At 52.3% G+C, this 22609-nt stretch overlaps 9 protein-coding genes across 9 annotated transcripts; 4 read left to right on the forward strand and 5 right to left on the reverse strand.

Moving 5' to 3' along the window:
* Positions 1–1351: 1351 nt before the first annotated feature.
* Positions 1352–2074, forward strand: BGZ61DRAFT_308246 (uncharacterized protein; the record flags this gene model as incomplete). The annotated part of the gene is made up of 1 exon (XM_046238770.1): positions 1352–2074. The coding sequence occupies one exon, from the start codon at positions 1352–1354 to the stop codon at positions 2072–2074; it is 723 nt and encodes a 240-aa protein (XP_046100711.1).
* A 538-nt stretch (positions 2075–2612) lies between these two features.
* BGZ61DRAFT_535676 (uncharacterized protein) lies at positions 2613–4611 on the reverse strand (the record flags this gene model as incomplete). Its single annotated transcript, XM_046254295.1, has 2 exons — positions 2613–3633; positions 4607–4611. The coding sequence occupies 2 exons, from the start codon at positions 4609–4611 to the stop codon at positions 2613–2615; spliced, it is 1026 nt and encodes a 341-aa protein (XP_046100712.1).
* A 264-nt stretch (positions 4612–4875) lies between these two features.
* Positions 4876–5699, forward strand: BGZ61DRAFT_535677 (uncharacterized protein; the record flags this gene model as incomplete). The annotated part of the gene is made up of 4 exons (XM_046254296.1): positions 4876–5116; positions 5185–5278; positions 5335–5625; positions 5681–5699. 4 exons carry the CDS (start codon positions 4876–4878, stop codon positions 5697–5699), a joined length of 645 nt encoding a protein of 214 aa, XP_046100713.1.
* Positions 5700–7922: 2223 nt separating this feature from the next.
* BGZ61DRAFT_293829 (ankyrin repeat-containing domain protein) lies at positions 7923–8531 on the reverse strand (the record flags this gene model as incomplete). Its single annotated transcript, XM_046238605.1, has 1 exon — positions 7923–8531. A coding segment is annotated over one exon (609 nt), but the record flags the coding sequence as incomplete, so codon positions are not given.
* Positions 8532–9586: 1055 nt separating this feature from the next.
* Positions 9587–10098, reverse strand: BGZ61DRAFT_425975 (Clr5 domain-containing protein; the record flags this gene model as incomplete). Its single annotated transcript, XM_046243665.1, has 2 exons — positions 9879–10098; positions 9587–9818 (listed from the first exon to the last, which is right to left on the reverse strand). The coding sequence occupies exons 1-2, from the start codon at positions 10013–10015 to the stop codon at positions 9587–9589; spliced, it is 369 nt and encodes a 122-aa protein (XP_046100715.1). The 5' UTR covers positions 10016–10098.
* Positions 10099–12239: 2141 nt separating this feature from the next.
* Positions 12240–13450, forward strand: BGZ61DRAFT_456980 (uncharacterized protein). Its single transcript, XM_046246586.1, has one exon. The coding sequence runs from the start codon at positions 12340–12342 to the stop codon at positions 13171–13173; it is 834 nt and encodes a 277-aa protein (XP_046100716.1). The 5' UTR covers positions 12240–12339; the 3' UTR covers positions 13174–13450.
* Positions 13451–15718: 2268 nt separating this feature from the next.
* On the forward strand, positions 15719–16972 carry BGZ61DRAFT_359717 (uncharacterized protein; the record flags this gene model as incomplete). Its single annotated transcript, XM_046241102.1, has 2 exons — positions 15719–16030; positions 16082–16972. The coding sequence occupies 2 exons, from the start codon at positions 15719–15721 to the stop codon at positions 16970–16972; spliced, it is 1203 nt and encodes a 400-aa protein (XP_046100717.1).
* Positions 16973–17187: 215 nt separating this feature from the next.
* On the reverse strand, positions 17188–19470 carry BGZ61DRAFT_456982 (glycoside hydrolase superfamily). The gene has a single exon (XM_046246587.1). The coding sequence runs from the start codon at positions 19341–19343 to the stop codon at positions 17298–17300; it is 2046 nt and encodes a 681-aa protein (XP_046100718.1). The 5' UTR covers positions 19344–19470; the 3' UTR covers positions 17188–17297.
* A 531-nt stretch (positions 19471–20001) lies between these two features.
* BGZ61DRAFT_456984 (uncharacterized protein) lies at positions 20002–21952 on the reverse strand. Its single transcript, XM_046246588.1, has one exon. It carries the CDS (start codon positions 21874–21876, stop codon positions 20038–20040), a length of 1839 nt encoding a protein of 612 aa, XP_046100719.1. The 5' UTR covers positions 21877–21952; the 3' UTR covers positions 20002–20037.
* Between the last annotated feature and the right edge of the window lie 657 nt (positions 21953–22609).

Here is a 22609-nt window from a genome sequence, read left to right on the forward strand (position 1 = left end):
GGGCGGTCTTATCTTTAGCCTGTGATACAGAGTGTCCCTTGATTGGATATTGGATCCTTTGGTGGATGGAATTAATTTTGAAAAGGAATCGTCTAGTTAGTGGTCCACTGCACTGAAGTGGCAGCCTCTGACCGCACGATTAAATTAAAGACCTGCAATCTAACACTTCTCGTCCTCACCCAACTTCACATGTACCATTGCGATTCTCGTACAGAAAATAAGTAAACCGCATATATCCACCCAGATCTTCTTTCGACATATTGCACTGTCGCCGTCTTCGTCAGGATCATGGCTGACCCCAAGGAAAGCGGAGGATCTGAATCCGACCCCTCTAGATTGGCCAAAAGGTGTCACCACATGATAATAAATGCCAAGAAACAGACTGTATGGGATGTCGGATTTGCTAACACGCGCCGAGCAGGACGCGCAATCGCTTATCGCAACAAGCATTCCGCAAGCGACAAAGCATGTACATCAAGGATCTGGAGCGGCGTCTCGAAATCCTTGGAAGCACGGACAATGACCACATCTTCCGGCTAGAGACTGACAATCGCCTGCTACGTGAGCAGCTAACAGCGGCCGTCAACAAGTTGGACATCGTACAGAATACCTTAAAGTCGCTCTCAAATACTATGAGCCAGTCCATATGAGGAGATCAGGATAGAGCGCATAGTCCCCCCTCTCACGATACGCATCCCGGTGTCTCATCGGAGGGGAAATCCAATAATTCCACTACCCCTCCCGCTAAGCACCGTAGCATATCTTCGAATTCGGCTACAACGTCGACTACACCGCCAAACCATTCGATACCAGAGGACGACATTATCTCGGAATCTCAATTCGACTTCAGTGACCTATTACGACCCATCGCGATCAGTGCTCGCACCGATGGACCAACTGAGGACATTCACAATCAGTTGAAGAATGCTGAGTTATCCATGCCCGCCCTGCGATTCGATCAAACATCAATGAAAGTTGTACCCAGCGTTGAATACGCTTGTGCACCATGGGTATCTGAGCCAACCGATACAGAGAATTCCACCATGCCTTATATACGCACAGCGTTTCCCTTGGATACTTTGCCAGGCATATGGTCGCATCAATACCAGATGGGTCCGGCTGCATTTCAGTCACGCCAGCATGTTCCAGTCAATGGCAGACTTGGTTCAAACTCGGCCTTTTCAGATCATCTGGGCATGCTGCGCCGGAGCCTCAAAAGGACCTGGCGCGGATTCGATCCTGCACTGCCCGCGGAGGATAAATTGTAGGTGGCTTCTTCCATTGATCTCGAAATATCCCAACAAGCTGACCCAGCTGGAATAGCAAGAAGCTGCGCGCGTCTGCCGACGTCATGTTGTCTCTTTTCAACAGTCTAAGCCGGCCGGGGGCTCTTAGCTGGTACACAGCGACCAACTACTCCAGGAACATCGCCGACCTCACCATATGGCAACTCAGCCGCTCGCGTGACATGTATTCGCGTCTCCATCTCAAATACCGGCCGTCTGCACTGCAATTATCCGACAAATATCCTTCAATCATTGATTGGTCTCCATTCCCCAGCATCAGGGACAGGCTAATCTGCCTTCACTCCGCAAATCCAGACTTGGATCGAATCATGTGCGACATTGCAACTGCCTACGTTGTCGAGGTCTATCAATCCCAATTACTTTTGCAGGTTGCAGGCCGTGGATATATACGATTGTGGGATCTCATTTGTGCCATGAAAAAGCCAGACGAGCAGGACTCGGATATCGGTCCTCATGAAGGTGGTGCTATGGGAGTTTCGACGGGAACGGGCATTTCTAGCCAAAGTCCTGCGGATCAACTGCCCGCTCCAAATCTCAAGGCCTTGTTTACTCGCCGGCACGCCGAGGCGGCGTTCAAGGCACTGGGCTTAGATGACGGAGTACCACGTTTTAAATTAGACCCGGCCCTCTTCATACAGTATCCAGAGCTATACGACCCTGACGCTGATCTCATCCCATCTGGCACACCAATCGCACCTCCATCCCAGACAAGGATTCCTCCTCCAACACCGCCCAACCCGGCAACATCACAAATCTATCGCCACTGAGCAGACTGGTGCGTCACTTCTATGGGCAGTCAGCTCACAGAAACACATATTCCAATATTTCACGTCCCGTCTTGCAGTTGATGAACTTTATTACTGGAGGAAAGACTTTGACTGCGCAGTGTGACATCGGTTTTCTCTTACGGACTTGACGGCAGTAGAACAATGGCCTTGTTAATATTTCGGAATTTTTGTCCAGTACCAAGTCTGCCATCCCTATAGATAATGAATCGCCAGACACCTCCCGAGCCTATCGTCGAAGTGGTTGTTGACCAATAAACCTGGAATCTGAGTAACCCTAGCTGAGATCATGCGTTATAATCCCATTACGACAGCTTACGATACCAAACACAACCGGCCTGTCATAAATGCAAATATTCAGGGAGATCAAATGGATGTTCAATACATTTTGTGTCACTGGGACCCGAGCCGAATATATCGAGGAAGATATCGGCATTACTAGAGACTCATATGTCAATTTGTACATCTTCGACCCTAAATTCAAAACTCCCCGATCTGCACATTCCCTCATGCCTCCACGCTAGGGAGATTGCTTTTCATATATCTCAAACTTGATGTCAGCACCCGGGTTGAGATTCCAATTCTCAGGCAATTCTTGATCATAGAATACCATGTTGTTGGCAAAGCGGAGCGGCTCGGGCAACGTCCAAGCGAGATGCTCATTCTTCAGCCACATACGGACAAGATAGCGGCTATGCTTAGGACTATCCTCAAAAGACTCACGCCCATGAACAACGGCCCAGTTGTTCACAAATGTTAGGTCGCCAGCCATCGTGGAGGTCTTTAGTTGGTAAACTTCGGCCGTCTGCTGCACATATGCAAGCGCCTCACATTGCTTGTATGTGAGTGCAGCGAGGCTCTGTCGCTGGTCCTCGGTAGGTGACTTTCGCTTAGACTGCTTGGTCTGCACATCTCGTCCGCTGGGCGCGGTCGGCACAACGAATAAGTCGCCATTCGAGACGCTGCCCGAGGGTGATGGTGTTGGCCGTTCGACATCCGGAGTGTGGAATCTGAGGATAGTCGGTTGGATGACGAGGGATTGCGGCGGTGGCTGCCAGTTGGGACCTTCAATATCCAGCGGTCCTTCGAGAGCGAGAATGTTCCGGCCGACAGTGCCCTGGTTCGGCAGCAGATGGGTTGAATCGAAGGTTGATGTTGATGGCACTACCATGTCAGCCAAGACGCCTTGGTACCAGGGAGGCCCCGAGTCTTCCGGTGCTGAGCCTTGCGTGGTCGAAGCGGCACAGTACGAGGCAACTTCCGGCGAGAGGCGAGTGAAGTCATCCCCGCCTCTATCGTGTGAGTAGGCGGTAGTCGATACTTGCTCTGCAGAGCACAGGGCCGTCCACGAGGTCTCGAAGTCGCCCCAAACCCCAAAATCAAGAGGCGACTCGGTGATATAGAGGTCAAGCAGCTCTGGGACCGCCGGAGGAGCGACACCATCGGTATGGCCCCGCTCCGTAGCTCGTTGGCCTCCGTAGCGCCGACCATCTCGGCAGCCGTATCTTGGGAGACGGTGTGGTCCAGAGACGGCAGCCACTCTAGCCAGTCCAGATCATTGTCAGATTGCATCGCGTCGCCACTGCAAGTAGAATTCTCGTAAGGTATGTGTAGAGCAGCGAGACAGTCAAGGTTGGTGAGGAAGCGACTCGTGTGCGGTTTGCTGTTTGTATTGAGAGTGGCAGGACAGCCTCCAGTGGACGCGCCGCGTTCGCCTGACCAGGCAGCGAGCCTCAACATCAGTACAAATGGCTGTACGACAGACACAGCCCGAATATGAAACAAGCAAATACAATGGAACACGTCAATCACAGTCAGCCTAGATCAAATGAAGAAGTCAAAGAGTCTGCCTCTGTGCTACTTGTCCTGTACTTGTAAATGATTCGCACGACTCGCTGTTACGGAGTTATACCGACGCGACCTTCCTGTAATAGGGCGAGCGCCTCTTGTACTACATCAGTTTGGAACACAACCAGCTGCATCCGACTGTAGCCAGGCCTCTAATTGTTTCCCTGTTCCTCAGGTGCTGCAACGTGCAAATATAGCCTGGCTTACAGCATTCATGTTCTGGGCAGCACCACATAGCGACCTACCTTGCAATAACTCTGGATTGTGTCAGATCTATTGTGTTGCTTAACAAAGTGAATTGGAGTAAGATAACCTTGATATATTATAATATTAATTTTTTTATATATTATATAAAATAAGAATTTCATTTTAAAATTATTAATAAGAAATAAATTATCAATTATGAATAATAAAATTATAATTAAAAAAAATTAATATATTATAATTATTTTATAATTATTTTATTATGATTAATTATGATTATGATTTTTTTTATTTTGAATCTATATTACCTGTGGCTGGTGGGTTGTGGCTGGTGTTATTACTTCGTCGCCTTCAGCTGTAGAGGCAGGAAAGTTCCGAACCTCTCGGGTACCTTACGGAAAGCGCCTCTAAGGCTCATCCCTCCCATGGCTGAAAAGAATGCGGCTCTGTCTTCTAACTTACATCATCCGACCCCCCGTCTCTGTTCGACGCGTTGATAGCGGCGATCCTTACTCGTTTAGCTGCAGCCTGTGTTACGGTACTCATCAACGTCGACCGGTCAGTCCTGACCGACTGCATCCCGCGAAGCACATCAGCTTCCTTCAGCTCGCAGGGACACGACGGCGCCTCGTTAAAACCACAAGATTCGTCCTACTCAGCTTCTCCTCGTGATCACCTGTCCTTTCATGCTGTAACCTTGAAGCTGCAAGCTCCAATCCCAGACGCCATGGATGCCCCGACGCTTCCTGCCCCGCCGCCAGGAGGTGAGCGAGTTCATCCGCACCCCTGATCACATCGTGCTCGTTGCTGTGGATCGATACAGCCCCGAAGAGTCGTCGAAGACCGAAGCTGTTATCCCCGCGGACAATGGCTGGTCACCCCCAGAGGCTGGCGCCGAAGTGGTTGTAGGTCTGGGAATCTGGAAGTTGGAGCCGACCTCGGAACGGATAGGCCAGTTTCAGAATGACAACGGTATGCATCTCCGCTCCGCGACTGGGTCTTGCCTCCTTCCACTGTCCTTGCCTAACCACGTTCTACAGCCCCATACCCAGCGCTACCTCCATACGATTACAAAGACCTCAACCGAGAGCGTGCTGACAAGTTTGCCGCCGTCGCTGTGGCCGGGGAGAAAAAGTACGTTTCTGAGCCTCCATGTCCTGCCACATGCCGGGTGTACTGACTTTCCCAAGATACTTCCACGGCTTATCCAGCATGGAAAGGATTGTTGTTCATCCAGCATACTGGAGGCGCGGTCATGGGTCGGCAGTGGCTCGGTGGGGAGTAGCCTTGTCCGACATCGACCAGCTTGATCAAGGAGTTGCCGCAACCAGCATGGGAGCAAAACTGTTCAAGCACGTTGGCTATGAGTGGCTGACTGACCTTCATGTGAAGGGCGATGATACAAATCCAGAAGGGGTCATGTTCTCGCTTCTCAAACACAAGGCCATGGGGGATCCAAAGAACAAGTGGTGCGTGATGATGTAGCATGCTACGTTTTTTGGGGTGTCATCGTGAGACGCCTGGAACGTCTTTCAGAGTTTATCCTTCGCATTAGTTTATCATTCGCTTTAGTTTATCCTTCAAATTAGTTTATCCTTAGCCCTCAAATAATCAATCATGCATTAGTTCGGCTCATTAGACTAGTCTCGCTCTCTGTGCAGCTGCACCGAATTGATCAGCAGGCGTTCCTGTAGAACTCTTCAATCCAACATCGGGTGTGGCTTGAGCTACAAGTAAGCAATCTGTCACATCCAGGGCAAGTGAAACGTACAGTATAATGATTGGGCAGAGTAAAATCTTGCATCACTGCCTTGAGGTATTGACCGGCCAATCCGGTCGTGTATTCTGATCGGCCGGGAAGCTGTGGTCGACCGGCCAAGATGTCCACGACACCAGCTACGCTTTTTCTAATGCCTAGCACACACCATAACAACTGATTCGCGCCTAAAATAACACCAGCTGGGGGATATTTGTTTCAGTGAAGAGAGTAACTAAACGCGACGTTCAACCCCGGAACTAAGCTAGCTGGGTCTGTCTTATAACTGCATTACTCTACCGACACGCCTGTTTCCCGGAGCCTCCGCCAATATCCGGTCAATATGGGGTCTCACAATTCAAATACCGAAATCCTTGAACGTCATTCGACTGGGCCCCTCAGATCGGAAACAAATCATGTGCTGACGACTGGTATTGGAAGTTGGTGCAACAACCTAAGTTCCGCCATGAACAATAGTGACGCAATGGTCACGGGGACGGACAACTTACTCGCATTCCATCAAATCAATCCTGGTAAACAACTTATAAGCCAGCTTGTTCAAATATTAGGCACCATACACGCACCACCAATTAATGCCATCCTGGTAGGCGAAACACGGTTTCACGAAGGCGTTATGCAAAATGGGGTCATCAAGACTGCCACTGGAGAGGAGAAACAGGGGATGAGACCAGATAATGACGATGCTATATCAACTGCAGCGCAAAATTGAAGTGGCTAGACTGTTAGCAGCGCTGCTGGACAAGCTACCTAAGGTTTGGGTTAAAGATCAACAACATTGTATGACCACGGTATGATGTGGATATTCCAAACCAAATAGCCTCTATCCTAAATTTATTGTTTATAATAGCTATTGGGAGCTTGACTAATTATGCCAGATTATCTGTAAATCTTACTCCTAATATGTTTTTAATATCTTACTTTATAGAACCGTCAATAATTCTCTCCGCATGTGTGAATACTATATTACGAGATTTTAATTAAACCCAGCTTCAGATAGTATCTATACCCACCATGTACCGGCGGACACCTTCGACTCCGAGAAGGTGAGAGAGACACTCCACTTTAAACAAACCGATTAAGATGAGGCAGCCTAATGGCTAGATTACGTGGCCTCACAGGTGCGGTGGAATGTTTACAAGCGTATCACCAGACATGTTAGATAGAATTTCTCCTCGCTCGCCACCTCAAGAAGCCGAGGACAATTTCGCTCAGGGGGCGCGAGTGAAATTTGCCCATTCATCTCCAGAGCAAGCACTTTGGTCCTCGGAGGCTAAAAGAAAATTCAAGTGTCGATGCAGCACACAACATTGGTGAGCTTGGAACAATGGGTTGACCAAACGGGGCCCGCCGTGACTGGCCCCCCATGGCGATGCGGAGGCAAACCAATTGCTGAATGCCTTCTCACAATCATCCCCGAATGGACCCGCTCGTGCGCCATTCCTAGAGGCCCAGGCGGCCTCTGCTTCATCTTGGTGAGTGGGACTGAACCCCAGAGGATGCGTTGCTCGGGGCATGTGCTGATGAATCTTCTTGACACGGCAGCGGTATACACATGCATCGGTCGCGATCTCGGCGATTATACCCACAAGATCAGTGACCGATGCCGACTCACTGACTTGCCGTGCACCCGTAGTATACTCCGTATGACCACTTGAAAGTGTGAATCTCTGATTACCAGCTACTAGGCGGTTCTGATCGCTTTAACCAAGCACTCCGGCGCTGCTATGGCCTGTGTGATGCAGAAATTTGTCACGTCTCAATTCCGTATTGCCATCTCGTCGCCCCTTGCCTGACGAGTCATTTTAACTAAATGATAGAAAGTCCGTTCCTCACATCTCACTGTTCAAAGCTTTGCTCAATATCGGCCGTTCCGTAGTCGATCCAGTCTGGATTCAAATCTCAAGTCGAGTATCCAGGTCGCTCCCAATTTCGAAGGATCTTTGCTATTTCCCTGTGCCCCTCTTTGTACGCGAACTCCGCCGCCTTATGACATCGCTCTTCCAGAAACTCCACATTGTGATCATTCTCTAGCAACAAATGCACGATATCAAGTCGGCCATGCTCTGCAGCTCCCTGCAATGCGGTTCGGCCCCCCTGCTCTGACGGGGCTGCGTTTATATCTGCTCCTTTCTCAAGGAGTTGAAGCACAACGTCAAAATTCCCCCTGATTGATGCATATTGCAATGCTGTTGCACCGTACTCGCGGGAGGGCGGAGCGTTAATGTTGGGGTTACGGCTCAGTAAAGCTTGGATGAGTTCATCGTTGTCTTTGAAGGCGGCTGCTTGTAACGAGGTCTTCCCGCTTCTAGATGATGCAGGAGCGTCTATTTCAGCACCATCATTTAACAGCCTCAGAGCTAACTCATTGTTATCGGCGAGAATGGCCGCCTGGAGAGCCGTGAATCCAACCTCTGATGCTGCAGGGGAGTTGATATTGGCGCCGGACTTCAATAAAGCTTCTATCATCTCGCTATGGTCCAAAAAAATGGCCAGTTGCAGTGCAGTGAAACCGAAGTCCTTTGCGGGGGGGGAGTTGATATCTGCACCTTTTTGAAGTAATAAGCTTGCAGCATCGTTCAAAGAACAATATGCGGCCAATTGAAGCGGTGTGACTTGCAAGTAGGTCCCACTTGGGTGATCAAACATTTGATTCATCAACACGTACTCAAACATAAGCTCCAAGTAGTCCACCAAAATGGGAGCATAGCCGTTGATGTTCGCGCCGTGGGAAATAAATGCATCCAAAAACTTCATGTTGGCAAATTCGTTGCATACCAGAACAAACGAAAAATACAGAGTGGGGGTGCCGGGATCTGTACGTTCGGTTGGGTCTGCTCCTCGATCTAAGAGTAGTTCGATAGCATCAGGGTTTTCATATCCAACTGCGTGGCGAAGAAATGTCCATCCACTTTTGGCCGAATCACGGCCATTGATATCTACCCCATGATTAAGAAGATTTAGGACAATTTCGTACCTAACAGACTGTTCCTCGCTATCATGGTCATGCTTAAAAGGCGATACGCCTTTTACATGGCTAACATCTGCTCCGTACTGGAGGAGTAGGTTGACCAGTTCAAGGTTCATATTGTCAACTGCCATTTGAAGGGGTGTGGTGGGATATGGCCAACACTCGCAATTAACGTCATCGCAATTCGCGGCATCGATGCTCGCGCCAGCTTCCAGCAGGCATTTCACAATTTGAGCTGATCCCCGATACTTTCTAACAGTGACGTGAAGACTCTTAGGATCTGGATACGCTCCAGCCTGGAGCAGTGCGGTGACGTGATCTATACTTTGGATTCCAACCGCGACACTCAAAGCTGCCGTGCCATTTTCAAGCAATGAATTAAATTCGGCGTTGGGACTGTGAAATAGCAGGAGCTCAAGCGCTGCTGAACTCCCAGCCTGGCTAGCTGCATAGAGCGTTGCCTCGTCCACGCTAGCTCCCCAGCTCAGCAGCACCCTAGCAACGTTCAAATGATTAGAACGGCATGCTATCTGTAAAGGGGTACAGTCGAAATAATCTTTCAAATTGACAAAGCCAAGGCATTGTGCCGAGGAATGCATGTGGCGTATTGTCTGAGGGTGGAGTGCAGGCAATGATTCCGAGGGAGGCGCTTGTTAGAACAGCTAGGAGTAGGTCAGTTAGTCCATAATCCGCCACTCTAGAGAGGAAGCTTACCTGACATCCCTCCAGGCCCATATTGAGGATAGGAGTATCTGCCCATCTCTTTCTTCATTCTCTTAGCAGAGATGACCATGCCATCTATGGTCAGCTTCGTCTCCTTCCCTTCAGCCTTCCGCTTCTGGACCAAGCTGACACTCTGCTTCCACTGGTGCCTGCTGACATTTTTCTTCATGCCCCAAGCCTTGAGCTTACGCACATATTGCTTGTCGCTAATCACTTGGTCAGCTCATTAAGAAAAGTGAATGCATCATTTGGAGCCGGGTACTAACGTTGCAGAAAATCCGTAGCGCTCCCTCATGATTTCGATCGTCTGGTCTAGAGTTTTGTCTTCGACCAGATACAAGGCGCGGATTTGCTTTTTGTGCGCGTCCCATTGCGCATTCGGGATTCTGGGGGCGTACGACATCTTGCGAGTCAAGATGACAAAACAGTTTCTGCTTGGGAGAAGCAAATGAACAATAGTGGGTGCAACTGAGAAAGAGATTGCCGTAGACAGGTTGTGCGAATGATGATGGATAGATTTGCGTGGGAGGGGAAGGAGGCCGCGATTATATAGGAATTGAGTCTGCCTTAGCCCCGCTTGAGACCGTCCAGGATGAATTTCTGTACGTGCCAGAATTCGCATTGTCGGCGGTGTTAGTGACAGACAAGCCATCTGGCGGGGCGTATCAATGGGCTTTTCAGCTTGTTCAACCCATGCATGCCACGCCTCAATGCCACGCACCACAGTAAGCCGCCTCACTTCGATAGCATCAAGTTCGTTTATTGGCCATGTCCAGAATTCACATTCTCCACTTCATGTGCGTCGGGCAACATCTGGTTGGTGAGCTTTTCTCCTCACTATCGATAATTGGATACGTTTGTAATTTGGGCTGGGTGTGTGCCACCGGCTGACCATGGCCAAAGTTCTGCATGCCTTGGATTCTGTGAAAATTACTCTTACAGTGGGACTGTTACGCGTGATGGCCAAGCAGAATGTGCATTTTGTCATCATGCAGTTGTGTATTCATCCCTTGGACAGTGAGTGCCAAGGCACCTTTGTGAGCCGGACAGGGATATCAGCGAATGAGAAAGAGTCGTGCCAATGGTCATCGGTTTCTGCCTGTTCACTTAAAAAAGGAAAAAATACCTAATCTGCCCCGTGTGCGAGACTTTGCGCGAAATCTTCGCCAAAACTACAGAGTTCGCAACCTCCAATGGCAGCTGTGGAAGAGCACCAAAAAAGCTGCCTCAACACTATCAAAGGGATGGAACGGACCTCGATTTCTGGCTTCGGCTAAGCTCGTTGTATGCATAACCAATTCGGGAGCCGACAAAAAAATAAGAAGAAGAGTTGAATCTTTAACTGGCGGTTTGTACCCTCAGGTTGCCGCCAAAAGCTTCATTTGGGATCCGGCAAAGAATCAGGCTGTTTACTGGTGAGGGAGTGACAGGACTAACAGTCACAGATCTTCGCCGTTGGCTCCACGACCAGCAATTAATTTCTGGCCATATTCAAGCTACCGTAATCGCAGGTAGCTCGCACGGACCTCTCCATGGCCCGAGTCTGCCAAGGAGGGCACGGATGAAGCAACCTTTCGCCTTTCGCCTTTTGGCACAAGTTCCTCGAGACATTCGCAATCAATAACATGGCGGGGTGCATCCTAGATCCCGCACAACTATGACACAGGAAAGAGCACCTGATACAAGTATCGTAATGATTTAATTCATTCGATAAACTTTTATTGATTATTTGTTTGAGTGAAGTGTTTGAGTGAAGTTAACTCTTGGTGATGTTGCCATCGTAGGGGCCGTGGAATCACATATAGACGAGACAAGCTGAAATTGCCAAGAGTTCAAGAATTACAGCTCACATTCCTCTGGCGATTTCCCTCTTAATATTTCGACTGGAGATACACCCAATGTTGACCCCGGTAAGTGAATGGGGCGCATTAGTGGCGGCTCCGGGCTCGGTGTTCTGAGCGGACCCGTAGGGGCCTTCAGCAGTCCGACATGGCAGCGAGGATGCAGAGTCAGAGGGCCTCGCCTGTTCAACCCCGACGTGAAATCATTGTGAAACGTCAGGGATCCTGCGACCATAGCCAGCACCAGGGCAATGAGCCCACGTAGTCTAAAGTCACAGGTAGATCGTGCCATTCAACAAAGCAGCAAAGAACATGTTGAGAAGATCAAAGCTGTGTTTTCCAGCCAGCTGAAGAGTGAGCATCAGGACGGGCTATACGGAGTACGACTTGGGTAAACTCCTCCTGTGGATGGCTCTCCAATTGAGCTTGGCATGCGTGACCTGTGCATTCTCACCTGGCTTCTGATTGGTTAAACCTCATCACATGGTGGAGGACCGAAACCGAAACCGAAGCCGAATGAATGCCTCCACAATGAATATTTCGTGGCAAATACCGGATCGACTACCTGAATTGGCCTTGTTTTTATGGACCAAGGCTAAACTATATGAGGCGTAGGTTTCCAAAGTCATTGGCAATGAAAAGCCCGGGGGCAATAAGTGGGGGAAGGATGCAGGGCCAATGTATTGAGTCGATACGGTGTGTGGAACCCCAGGAACCCCCTCTCCCCTTAATAGCTTCTCGTTCTTTCATAAAAGACCTCCTCTTGTTTTTCTCAATTCCGATTGCCTTCAAATTCCACCTCATCTTTACACTCACTTTCAACCTCTCAGACTACCTCATAAGCGATTCTCAACTCCTTTCTTGCATCTAGTTATCATCTCTGAAGATGCCTTCTTCCAATGTTGTTGTTATTATTGGCTGCGGTGGCATGGGCCTTCCCCTCGCCCGACGTCTCGGCGCTGGGAGGCAGCTTTTCCTTGCCGACTTCTCAAACGACAACCTGACTGCGGCTCGAGAAGTTCTCCTCGATGAGGGCTATTCTGTTGAAACAAGGACAATAGACGTGTCTGACTATGCGTCTGTGAGCGAATTCGCCCAAGCAGCCTCGTCGGCTGGCTATATCGAAACGATCGTGCATACAGCTGGCGTCTCACCAACCGGCCAATCCAGCCGCACGATTTACAGCATCAATCTCCTAGGGACCGCCAACGTCATCGACGCACTCTTACCAGTCGCGCAAGCCGGCACAAGTCTTATTTGCATATCTAGCATGGCGGGTCATTTATGTCCACCGATCCAGCCAGAGTTGGAACGCCACATGGCCACAGCCCCGAGAGATCAGCTCCTAAGCCACCACGACCTCGGGGTTGACGACACTAGTCCTGGAGGTGCACCCAAAGCTTATGCATATTCAAAACGGGGCAATCTACTTCGTGTCCAAGCGGCTGCTGCCGCATGGGGACGTCGTGGTGCTAGAGTAAATTCCGTCAGCCCAGGAGTCATCTCCACAGAACAAGGTCGACGAGAAATTGCTGGTCCCGCCGCAAAGTATGTTGCATCTTCTCCAGCTGCGAGAGTTGGAACGCCGCAGGATATTGTCAATGCTGTTGCGTTCTTAGCAGATCGCCAGTCGAGCTTTATAACTGGAACCGACATACTAGTAGATGGTGGGGTTACGTCATCTATTAAATGGAGGGGAACAGTGGATAGCAAGGAGTAGGTAGCAAGCGAAATGGTCAGTGGGATTTTGCGACGGTCAAGGTTCTAAACATAGTTCGTTCTTCAAGGCATAGGCCACGTTTTGCTCCTTTTGATATCGGTCAGTATGAATGGATGCATAGAGTGTATTTCACCTAGGTACTGTCTATCGTCGAATGGCTAGGTTCTTCTTATATAAGCTTAACTTTATACGGCTTATATAGAATCTTGAAGGTTAAATTAGTCTTAAATACTATTTGGTATCGGAGGTTGGGCCTGGGGCGATTGACTGAATTGAGGCCGAAAATATATTTCTCTCTCTTCTTTATCAATTCGTGTGTTTCAGCCATTTCACAGATTTCCAACGAGCCTAGCTACAGCTTATTTCCTCTTTAAATAACTGCATAATGAAATGCGAAAGATCATAATCCTGGAATCGAAAATTTCACAACTTGAGGCCGGTAGCTTACGTTGACATATTTTCCCAGTTGACATAGGGTTTCGGGGACAACCTCGAGACGAGGGAGTAGGCGGCTTGCCCCATAATGCCAACAGGTATGTCTTTTTAGCAGCATAACATAAAGACTCTCCAATAATGGCAAGGCAGTAAAGCAAGTTCGAGACATTGTCGTTCAGGTGAGATCGAGACAAGTGAAAATATTTCGCCATATTTTATGGCCGCTTGCTGCCCAGGTTTCTACTGTCAAAATTTTCAAGAGCTTTCGAATTTTTCCTCATCTGCATCAAATATTGGATGCTATCGTCTTAACTATAGTAACATTCTATCGTCTGGTGCTGGCCGAAGAATATAATTTGGGATTCGTTGCACTACACTGTAGCGGAGCGTTCATCTGCCTTTACTGTAACCGTCATTGCAATAATAACCCAAAGTTTTTGACGTTTGGTTGCCTTCTGCATTTATTGGCCCAAACGTCTCAAACCCGAGAAATGTTACACATCGAACGCCTTGACCCTTTTCGCATTTGCCATGGCAAACCTCGATTCCAGCAATGTCATCAACTTACTACATCCCTCCGGTGTATTCTCGGGGCATCAGGAGAGTCAAATCAACGATACTTATACGATGGTAGCTAAGAACCACTTTATTGAGCCACAAAAATGAGAGATATTCTTGGATACTCTAGCCAACCGAACTGACCTTGAACCCATAATTCAGCGAAGTACATTTATGGAGTTTGATTTCGACTTGGTCATCGCATGACACAACTGTCACTGAAGATGTTGTTGCAGCCTTCTCCGGGGGACTTATCTAGCAGATGAATTTGGCATTATCGGCTTTACTCGATCTCGTTAGATAGGCCACATGCGTACAGTTATTTCAAATAAGAGAGACGCACACTCGGCATTACGACCACGCCGGGAGATAGAGTAATCAATACGCCACGTTTGCCTGGCAGTTGCTTGTATCCCAAGCCGCTATTTCAACGCTTCTTTTCCAATCTTGCTGCCCACAGACAATAATCTCGTTGCCTGCGGTGAATAGCCTTGTCCCGACTCAAGGATATAATGTGGCAAATGGACTGAATTACGAAATATCAAGATCACTCGGATTGTAGGGAATAACTTGAACAAATAACGACCGTTGCAGAGGCGCTTCGTCACTGTAAAGAGAGTTTGGACTGTCTTGGCAATTTATTGCGTTGCGTAGAGGAAGCTAAATCAATATCTACGTCTTGTAGACACGTATGCTCATTCACCGGTACTATGCATAAAGTTCACAATTAATAGTGGACCGTGGTTAAAACAGCTGCTACCGTGGACAAGATGCCATATCAACTGCGCACAACAATAGGAATACGCGACAGCGACATAAACAACCAGCAGCAGCAGATTTGGTCATATTTGTATGATTACGTCGTCCTTGTTCTTTTGGAAGCAAGTAGAACTGTGCTTTGGGCAAATGTGTCATCAACCCACCAGGTATGCCAGAATATGGCAAACCCACCTTGGTCCCCAGACATACACCAGATCTTACAATTGAATGAGGGGCACTCCTGGGCAACTTTGTATAAAAGGCCAGAGCAGCCCTGGAAAAAAGCCTCGGACAGACGGAACGATTGAAAGTATGATTGCTGACTCACGCCCGATCCGTCTCGGAGGCTGGCGCTTATGGGCTCACTCGAATCGCGCAATCGCGGACTACGCAAGGTCTCTACGTTTGTCATCGTCATCCTCGAGAGCCGCCCGAGCAATGTTCCTGGATATCGAATAACGCCATATCTGCTCCGCGAAGCTCATTGGCGTGTCGTATCCCACGCGACCCGATTGAGCTGTGGGTTGGCGCTAGTGTTGGTTTCATCGAGGTTGAGCGCCACTCCGTGATCTTGAGCGTCGAGCACGCAATCTCTCACGCAATTCGATCATCAACCACGACGGCGAAGACGCAATCTGAGAATGCGGGGCTGAGGACGGGCGAGGTCGGGAGTTGGATCTGGGTATATAAGGAAGTGCCAGATTAGATGCTATGAAATCAATCAATTGCACCATCAAGTCCTCAATTGCACGCCCTCCTCCATAACAGCGGCTCAATTGTCCTACATCACACAATGGCACCCGGCGCTTTGATCGACGAGCCCGCCCTCGCTCCTTTGCCCCAGGTGAAGAATGCCGAGGCTCCCCGGTCCATCTTCCCAGACGGCATTCGAACCTCTGGCCAGCATCCCCCGCTGTACGACCGCCTAAGGCCGTACTCGGAGTTCCCGCAGGAGATTTCGGGCCCGACGCTGTGGAAGCAGGAGGACTATGTCGACCAGCCCGATAAATGGACTCATCCTTTCACGGATGAGGAGATCCAGGAATTGAGCGATACCGCAGACCGGTTCATTGCCAGTGGCACTCCGCTTACCGGCATCTCCAAGGTAGGCCAATTCAATCCCCAGCAGGCGGCACTCAACTGACTCCATCCACAGCACAACTTCCCTCTCCCCATACTGAGCAAGTCGCTGGCCGCCCTCCGCGAAGATCTCATCGACGGCAAGGGCTTCATCCTCTTCAAGCGCTTCCCCGCGACGGCGTGGGGACCCCACAAGAACGCCGTGGCCTACATGGGCCTGGGCACATATCTGGGGTACTTTGTGTCGCAGAACGGCCTCGGCCACGTCCTCGGCCACGTCAAGGACGTGGGCGACGACGCGACGCAGATCGACAAGGTGCGCATCTACCGCACCACGGCGCGGCAGTTCTTCCACGCCGACGACGGCGACATCGTCGGGCTGCTCTGCGTGCACCGCGCGCTGGAGGGCGGCGAGAGCGACATCGTCAGCATCCACAATGTGTGGAACCATCTCCAGCGCGAGAACCCCGACGTGGCCGAGCTGCTCACCCAGCCCGTCTGGTACTTTGACCGCAAGGGCGAGGTGTCGGACGGCGAGGAGCCGTGGGTGCGCCAGCCCGTCTTCTACCTGGAGAACGGCGGCAAGGGCCGCGTCTACTGCAAGTGGGATCCCTACTTTGTGCGCTCCCTGACGCGCTTCTCCGACAAGGGCCTCGTGCCTCCGTTGAGCGATGCCCAAAAGCACGCCATGACCGTCTTGGAGGAGACGTGCCAGAAGTTGGCCCTACACATGATCCTCGAGGTCGGCGACATCCAGTTCGTCAGCAACGCGCATCTCCTCCACGCGCGGACGGCGTATGTCGACCACAACCCGCCCACCCCTCGCCGGCATCTGCTCCGTCTGTGGCTATCGACCCCGGAAAGCGAGGGCGGCTGGGCGTTGCCGATGCCCGACAGCCACGAGAAGAAGCGTGGAGGAATCCAAGTAAACAACACGGCGCCCAGATGCCCTCTGGATGCGGAATAGACAAAATTGAACTTTAGCGGCCATGACGGAATAATGAATCACAATTTAAGAGCATAAATAATAATACAAAAAGTTTAAAACAATCAAATCATTGCTTCATGAGTGACGGATAGTACGTAATTGAACCGAAAGTCGATCCATAGCGTGCGATGGTAACATCGCCGGAGGCATAAGCTAGAGGGACACAAGCGCTCACGCGAAAGGGATTATGCAAGTTTCGTAACGGGTTGACTAAATCAGCATTGACCGCTCATCAATGTTCTAGAGACTTGTCTAAGAGCGTCTAAGTCTAATACATGAAGCAAAATCACGACTGCACGCTCGTCTACAGCAGGAACTGGATCGCGATAGCGAACAGAATAGTGAGCAGGGGAAGACAGAACAGGAATACCTCTGGGCCATTAGCCATCTCGTCAAACCACGCTTCCCAGCTGGGCGGAATCAGATCAAAGAGGAAATCCGGAGGGCCTGCCTGCCGTCGCTCTAGCACGCGCTTGAGCAGATGCTCGCTCTGGTCGCGGATCTGGACAACCAGGCTGTGACGAGCCGCACCACTGTGCGCAGCGTGACGCACCAGCAATGTCTGCTTCGCGGCGTCGTATGACCAGTCCCCATCGCTGACGCTGACGCGAATCTCGTGGTTGGCGTAGTGGTAGTTTGGCATGAACACCTCGGTCAAACGGGCCTTGTCTGCGGACAAATCGTCTGTTGTCGTCTGTTTCTCACTGCCGCCTTCACTGCTCCACTCAAACTCGTACCGGAGTGTTCGGTGGTCCCAGTCCGAACGGATCGGCTTCCCAGCAATCTTGGCAGCATACGGCCGGATAACAACATCCAGCACTCGTCCTCCGCGGTACATTTCATCGTCTTCATGGGACCGGTTTCGGTAGTCTTGGCGGCCAAGGCTATGCTCCCCGATGTCATCGCCGTTGATGATTGAAAAGTCCTCCTTGTTCCACCCATCGCCGTACTCAAAGCGGTTGTGGGGGTTGTAATTCCACAGAGTGAACCCCACAAAGTTGTCCTCCATGGCGGAAATTAAAGCGTTCATCAGTTCTCGTTGCTTGTCATACCACCCCGTTGCGAACGCAGCGCCGCCGTTGATATCGTAAGGAATGCCGACCTCGCCGATAACCGTCGGCACCTCGCCGAGCGAGAGCTTTCCGTGGTTGGCGACATTTCCAATCTGCGTTCTGTAGTTCCTCCGCAATGCCTGTGCGCCAAAGTAAAGACCCTTGAGAACAAACATGCCTCGTGACAGGCCCTGCACGTTGACACTCATGAACGCGTGGTGCTTGCTGAACAGCACGTTCAGATCGTAGAAATGGGGGGCGTAGACAAAGTTGGCCGGACGAGGAGTGTTGATGACCGTCTGGACGGCATATTTCTGTTTCGGCGTCTCTTTGTTCTCTGGAAGCTGTGCAGGCCAGGGAGGCATGAACTCGTTTGGGATGGGCTCAACGAACGACATCTGGCGAGAAGACTTGCGCGAAACACGGTCCGAGAATTTCTTGAGGAAGGGAGCATAGCAATCGCGATACCACTCAATCTTGTTCCCTTCACGTCCTGGGCGATGATCCGTCTCGAAATACTCTTTGTTCAGCACGACGGGCGCCTTCTTTTGTTCGTCCCACTCCCACACGCCATGCGCACGCCAAACACACTGTCCCATTCCGTGCTGGGCCTCGGGCGACTTGCCATGGAGAGACAACCACGCGGACCGGCCCTTGGGATCGACAACGGACTTGTGGGAGACGCGGGTCGGGAACGGCCACGACTTGACGTAGAACTTCACCTCTTGCGCATAACCGCTGCCGAGCGCCAGGGCCTGGGCGAACGAAGGGTAGTGGCCGATGTGCAGGTCCGTGTCGTAGTTCCAGCCGTGGAAGTCGTGCAGGTTGACCAGGCCGCGGTGGGGCTCGTTGAGAGGCTCGAATCCGAGGCAGGCTTCGAGGTCGACCAGTTCGTCGGCGAGCTTTCCGAAGGCCTCGACGAAGGAGTCCTGGAGGTATTCTTGGATCGAGACGTGCTCGGAGCCGGCCTGGCCGCCAATTGGAGAGCGGCGGCATTTCAGCTGCGGGGCGAGGGCATCGCCAGCCCAGAACAGAGTGGCCATGGTCGACGCAGCGAGTTTCTGGTAGCCAGACGGCCACAGGAAAGGACCACTCGGTTCTCTCTCGTCGACAAGTCCATTCGCTCGCCGTTCCTCATCCTGGCCGTGGACGTAGGCCGCACCCGTTTCAGTAAAGGCCTCGATATCCAATCCCGCCGCCTCAAACGTCCACCCGGGAGCGCCGCTTCCTCCGCTGAACCGGCTCCAGACGTCCTGGTGCGCGCACACGAAGCACTTGATGCCGTACTGCGGCATCATCTCGACAAGAGCGCGGAGGTAGGCGATGTACTCCACGTCCAGATCCGCAGCCGGGTCGGGACCGGCGTGGCCCAGCGCCTCCCAGGTGACGAGCAGGCGCACGACGGGCAATCCCCAGGTCTGCAGGCGGCGGAAGTGCAGCGGCGCCTCGTCCAGAGGAAACGGCCGGCCGGCGAAGGTGACGGTGCGGTGCTGCTCGTAGAAGCCGTCGGTGAGGTGCGACAGGCCGTTGGGCTCGGTCGGCAGCTTGCTCGCGCCCGAGACATTCAGGCCGCGCAGCGACAGCACGCGGCCGTGGACATCGACAAAGTGGCCGTCCTGGATGCGGATTGGGCCACCCAGCGCCGCGGCGGAGAGGTCGTGCGCTGCGAACGAGGCGACCATGATGCCGGGATTGGGTGCGGTTTCTTAGTATCTGGGTATCTTGGTGGTGTAGCGGACACGTTGACCGCCAAAGAATAGCCGCGCGCGTTGGTTCGTTGGCTGTGTCCACTGTGCTCCAGGCTGCAGCCATCGACTCCACGTGTTTATGTGCATCACAGATGGCGAGACAGACTTGTAAAAATGAACGCTGTTGGTATTGATGCCTTTCCAAATGCCTTGGGATATAAAAACTCATAAATCATCGCTCGCTAGGAATATGCTGCTCGTAACGCCGCCAACTCCAACCCAACCCAACCCAACCAAATATCCATCACCTTCTCTCAAAGCCCGTCACGGTCTTGACCTTCTTAGTAGCCATTTCACCCCATTCCATCATCTGAATCGCCGGCGACCGCGCCATACTCGCCCGATCCTGCGACACGTCGCCTTCCAACCCAAAGCCCGGCGTCTTCTCGCCCGAGTACGACGGCACCATGCCGAAGCCGACCTTGACGTGCTTGGGCTTCGTGTCGGCGCCCCATTGCACCTTGTTGAGGCTCTGCCCGCGCGTCGCCGCAATGATGGACGAGAACTTGTTGTCGCGGAACACGCCGCCCTCCTCCTGGATCGCAATCAGCCCGGACACGACGCCCGCCGTCGCCATCAGCATCGCCACCGCGTACACGACCCACAGCTCGGCCTTGCGGTACACGAAGGCGTTGGCGGTGCGCGAGCGGATGCAGGGGTACTTCTCCTTGGGACCCGGCGACGACGTCACGCCCGACGGCTGCGAGGGGTCCTGCGCCCACGAGACGGCGAGGAATTGCGGGTTCGACAGCAGGGAAAAGATGATTTCCTCGTAGAATTCCTCAATCTCCTTGAGGAAGTTGTGGACCGGCAGGTAGTTGCGCATCTCGATCAGCCGCGTCTCAATGGCGTCCGTCTCAGCCACGTAGTTGGGCATCGCGATGGTCCCGTTGATGATGTCTCGCATCACCCTCCCCAGCGAATGGTACGCTGCTGTGCGCCGGTACTTTTGCACATCCTTGGGCCGGACGTAGTTGAGCGACGGCACGGCCGTGACATTGTCCATGGTGCCGTCGTTTGCCAACTGCCCCGGGATATATCTCGTGTCGATGACCTTGTTGAGATACTCTCGCTTCTTGACCTTGTAGGACTGTATGCCGCTGGTGTAGTTGAACTGCACCGTGTATTTGGTCTCGTAGTGTTCGCACCCAAAGATCTTGGGCGTGTACGCCGTATCCCAGCCCTTGACGCTCCGGTTTTGCGGCTGGCGCTGCGACAGGTCCTCGACGTCGGCGTATCCGATCCAGATGATGGGTTCGGTCCTGAAGGCGCCCAAGTTCTCCGGGTACGGCGGTTCCATCTTGGGGTTTCCTCTGTCCCCGGTGTCGATCTGCTGCGCGGCGTAGTCTCCCTGGCCCGTGACGGCGAGGTACGAGTAGTTGCCAACGGGGATAATCGCATCCGTCGTAAATGGTGCCGTGGACTTTCCGAGCTTCCGAACCTTGGAGCCAGTTCCCGAGGCGACTTCCTCGCACTTGTATGCCGGGGCAACAAACTCAATGACGAACGAGCAATTCCACCCAGCACCGCATATTTGCTCGGGGGCGTCCTTTCGCATAGTGGCCTGCTGGAGATAGGCGGCCCGCCATGCGACCTGCTTGAACTGCGAGCTGCTTTCCGTCCAGTAGTCGAAGGAATACGGGTTGAGAGGGTCGGGCTCGGACCCGTCGGTGGTGGTGTTCCAGAGCGAAACAGACAGCCCGTATAGGCCCTCGATGGAGATGGGCGTGCGCCAGTCGTTGACCTCTTCGTGTGTAAAGTTGAGCGTGCGAATCGCGGGACAGTGCGTCCGGAGTGTTTGCGTCTGGGGCGTCACGGAGAGCGTCTCGGACGTCAGAATGACGATGAGAGGCGTGCACCAGATGTACACGGCCAAGCACATGGCCAGCTTCGCACTGCGCAGGGCCTCCCAGTTGAACAGCGCCGTAAGATCTTCCGCCGCCGCAAACAGCGAGTCGACGGCTGCGAGGCTGAGGATCTTGCGCCGGACCATCATCCACACGCGTTGGCGGAATGCCAGAATAACTGCAGTCACCAGGTTCGCCTTGGCGAGGAAAGCCAGCGCAGTGCCATATCGCAGCATCCGCGACTGGTTGTCGGCTTCCTTTCCGTCAAGACCATTGTAAAAGATGTGATGGCCAGCGGCGAAGAGAATGCCCGCCACCAAGAAACAACACATGCTCCAGGCCTCGGACCAGAAGCCCTGCCACCACGCGATGAACCGGAAGAAGCCATTGCGATCCTGCCACCTCGTCGAGCGCACGTATTCCGGCGCGGGAGCATCGCGTCCGACTTCTTCGGCCCGCGTGCCCTGCGTCAGAAGGTGGGCCTGGCTGTCCTGAGGGCCCTGGTCGGCGAGAAACCTGGGGGATGTTGTTTGCGGGTACGTCTCCCACGGCGCGGGACTGGCGAAGTTGGGCTCCGGGGCGTGGCCTGGAGGAGGAGCGTTTGCGGGACTGACGGCGGGGACGGGGACGCGGCCGAAGTAGCCTGGTGAAGCTGGTCCTGGGAATGCGTGTTGCGGCGTCTCGGGTGAAATTGCTGCGTATCCTTGGTGTGTCGGCTGCGGTGAATTCCTCCTCGATCCTTGATGTGATTGCTCGGGCGAATTCCTTGAGAATTCGTACTGCAAAGGTTGCGGTGACAGGCCGGAAAACCCGTGTTGTGTCGGTTGCGGCGAATGCCTCGTGTATCCCCTATACGTCGTCTCGGGCGAGACAGGCTGCGAATGATCCGGTAGCAGCGGGTTTCCAGAGGCATCTCTGCTCGGTCGCCAGTCGGCTTGGTGCGTGTAAGGCTCCATGGCGAAGCACGGG

The sequence above is a fragment of the Ilyonectria robusta genome (genome assembly GCF_021365365.1).
Source record: "Ilyonectria robusta strain PMI_751 chromosome Unknown BGZ61scaffold_18, whole genome shotgun sequence".
Taxonomy (NCBI): domain Eukaryota; kingdom Fungi; phylum Ascomycota; class Sordariomycetes; order Hypocreales; family Nectriaceae; genus Ilyonectria; species Ilyonectria robusta.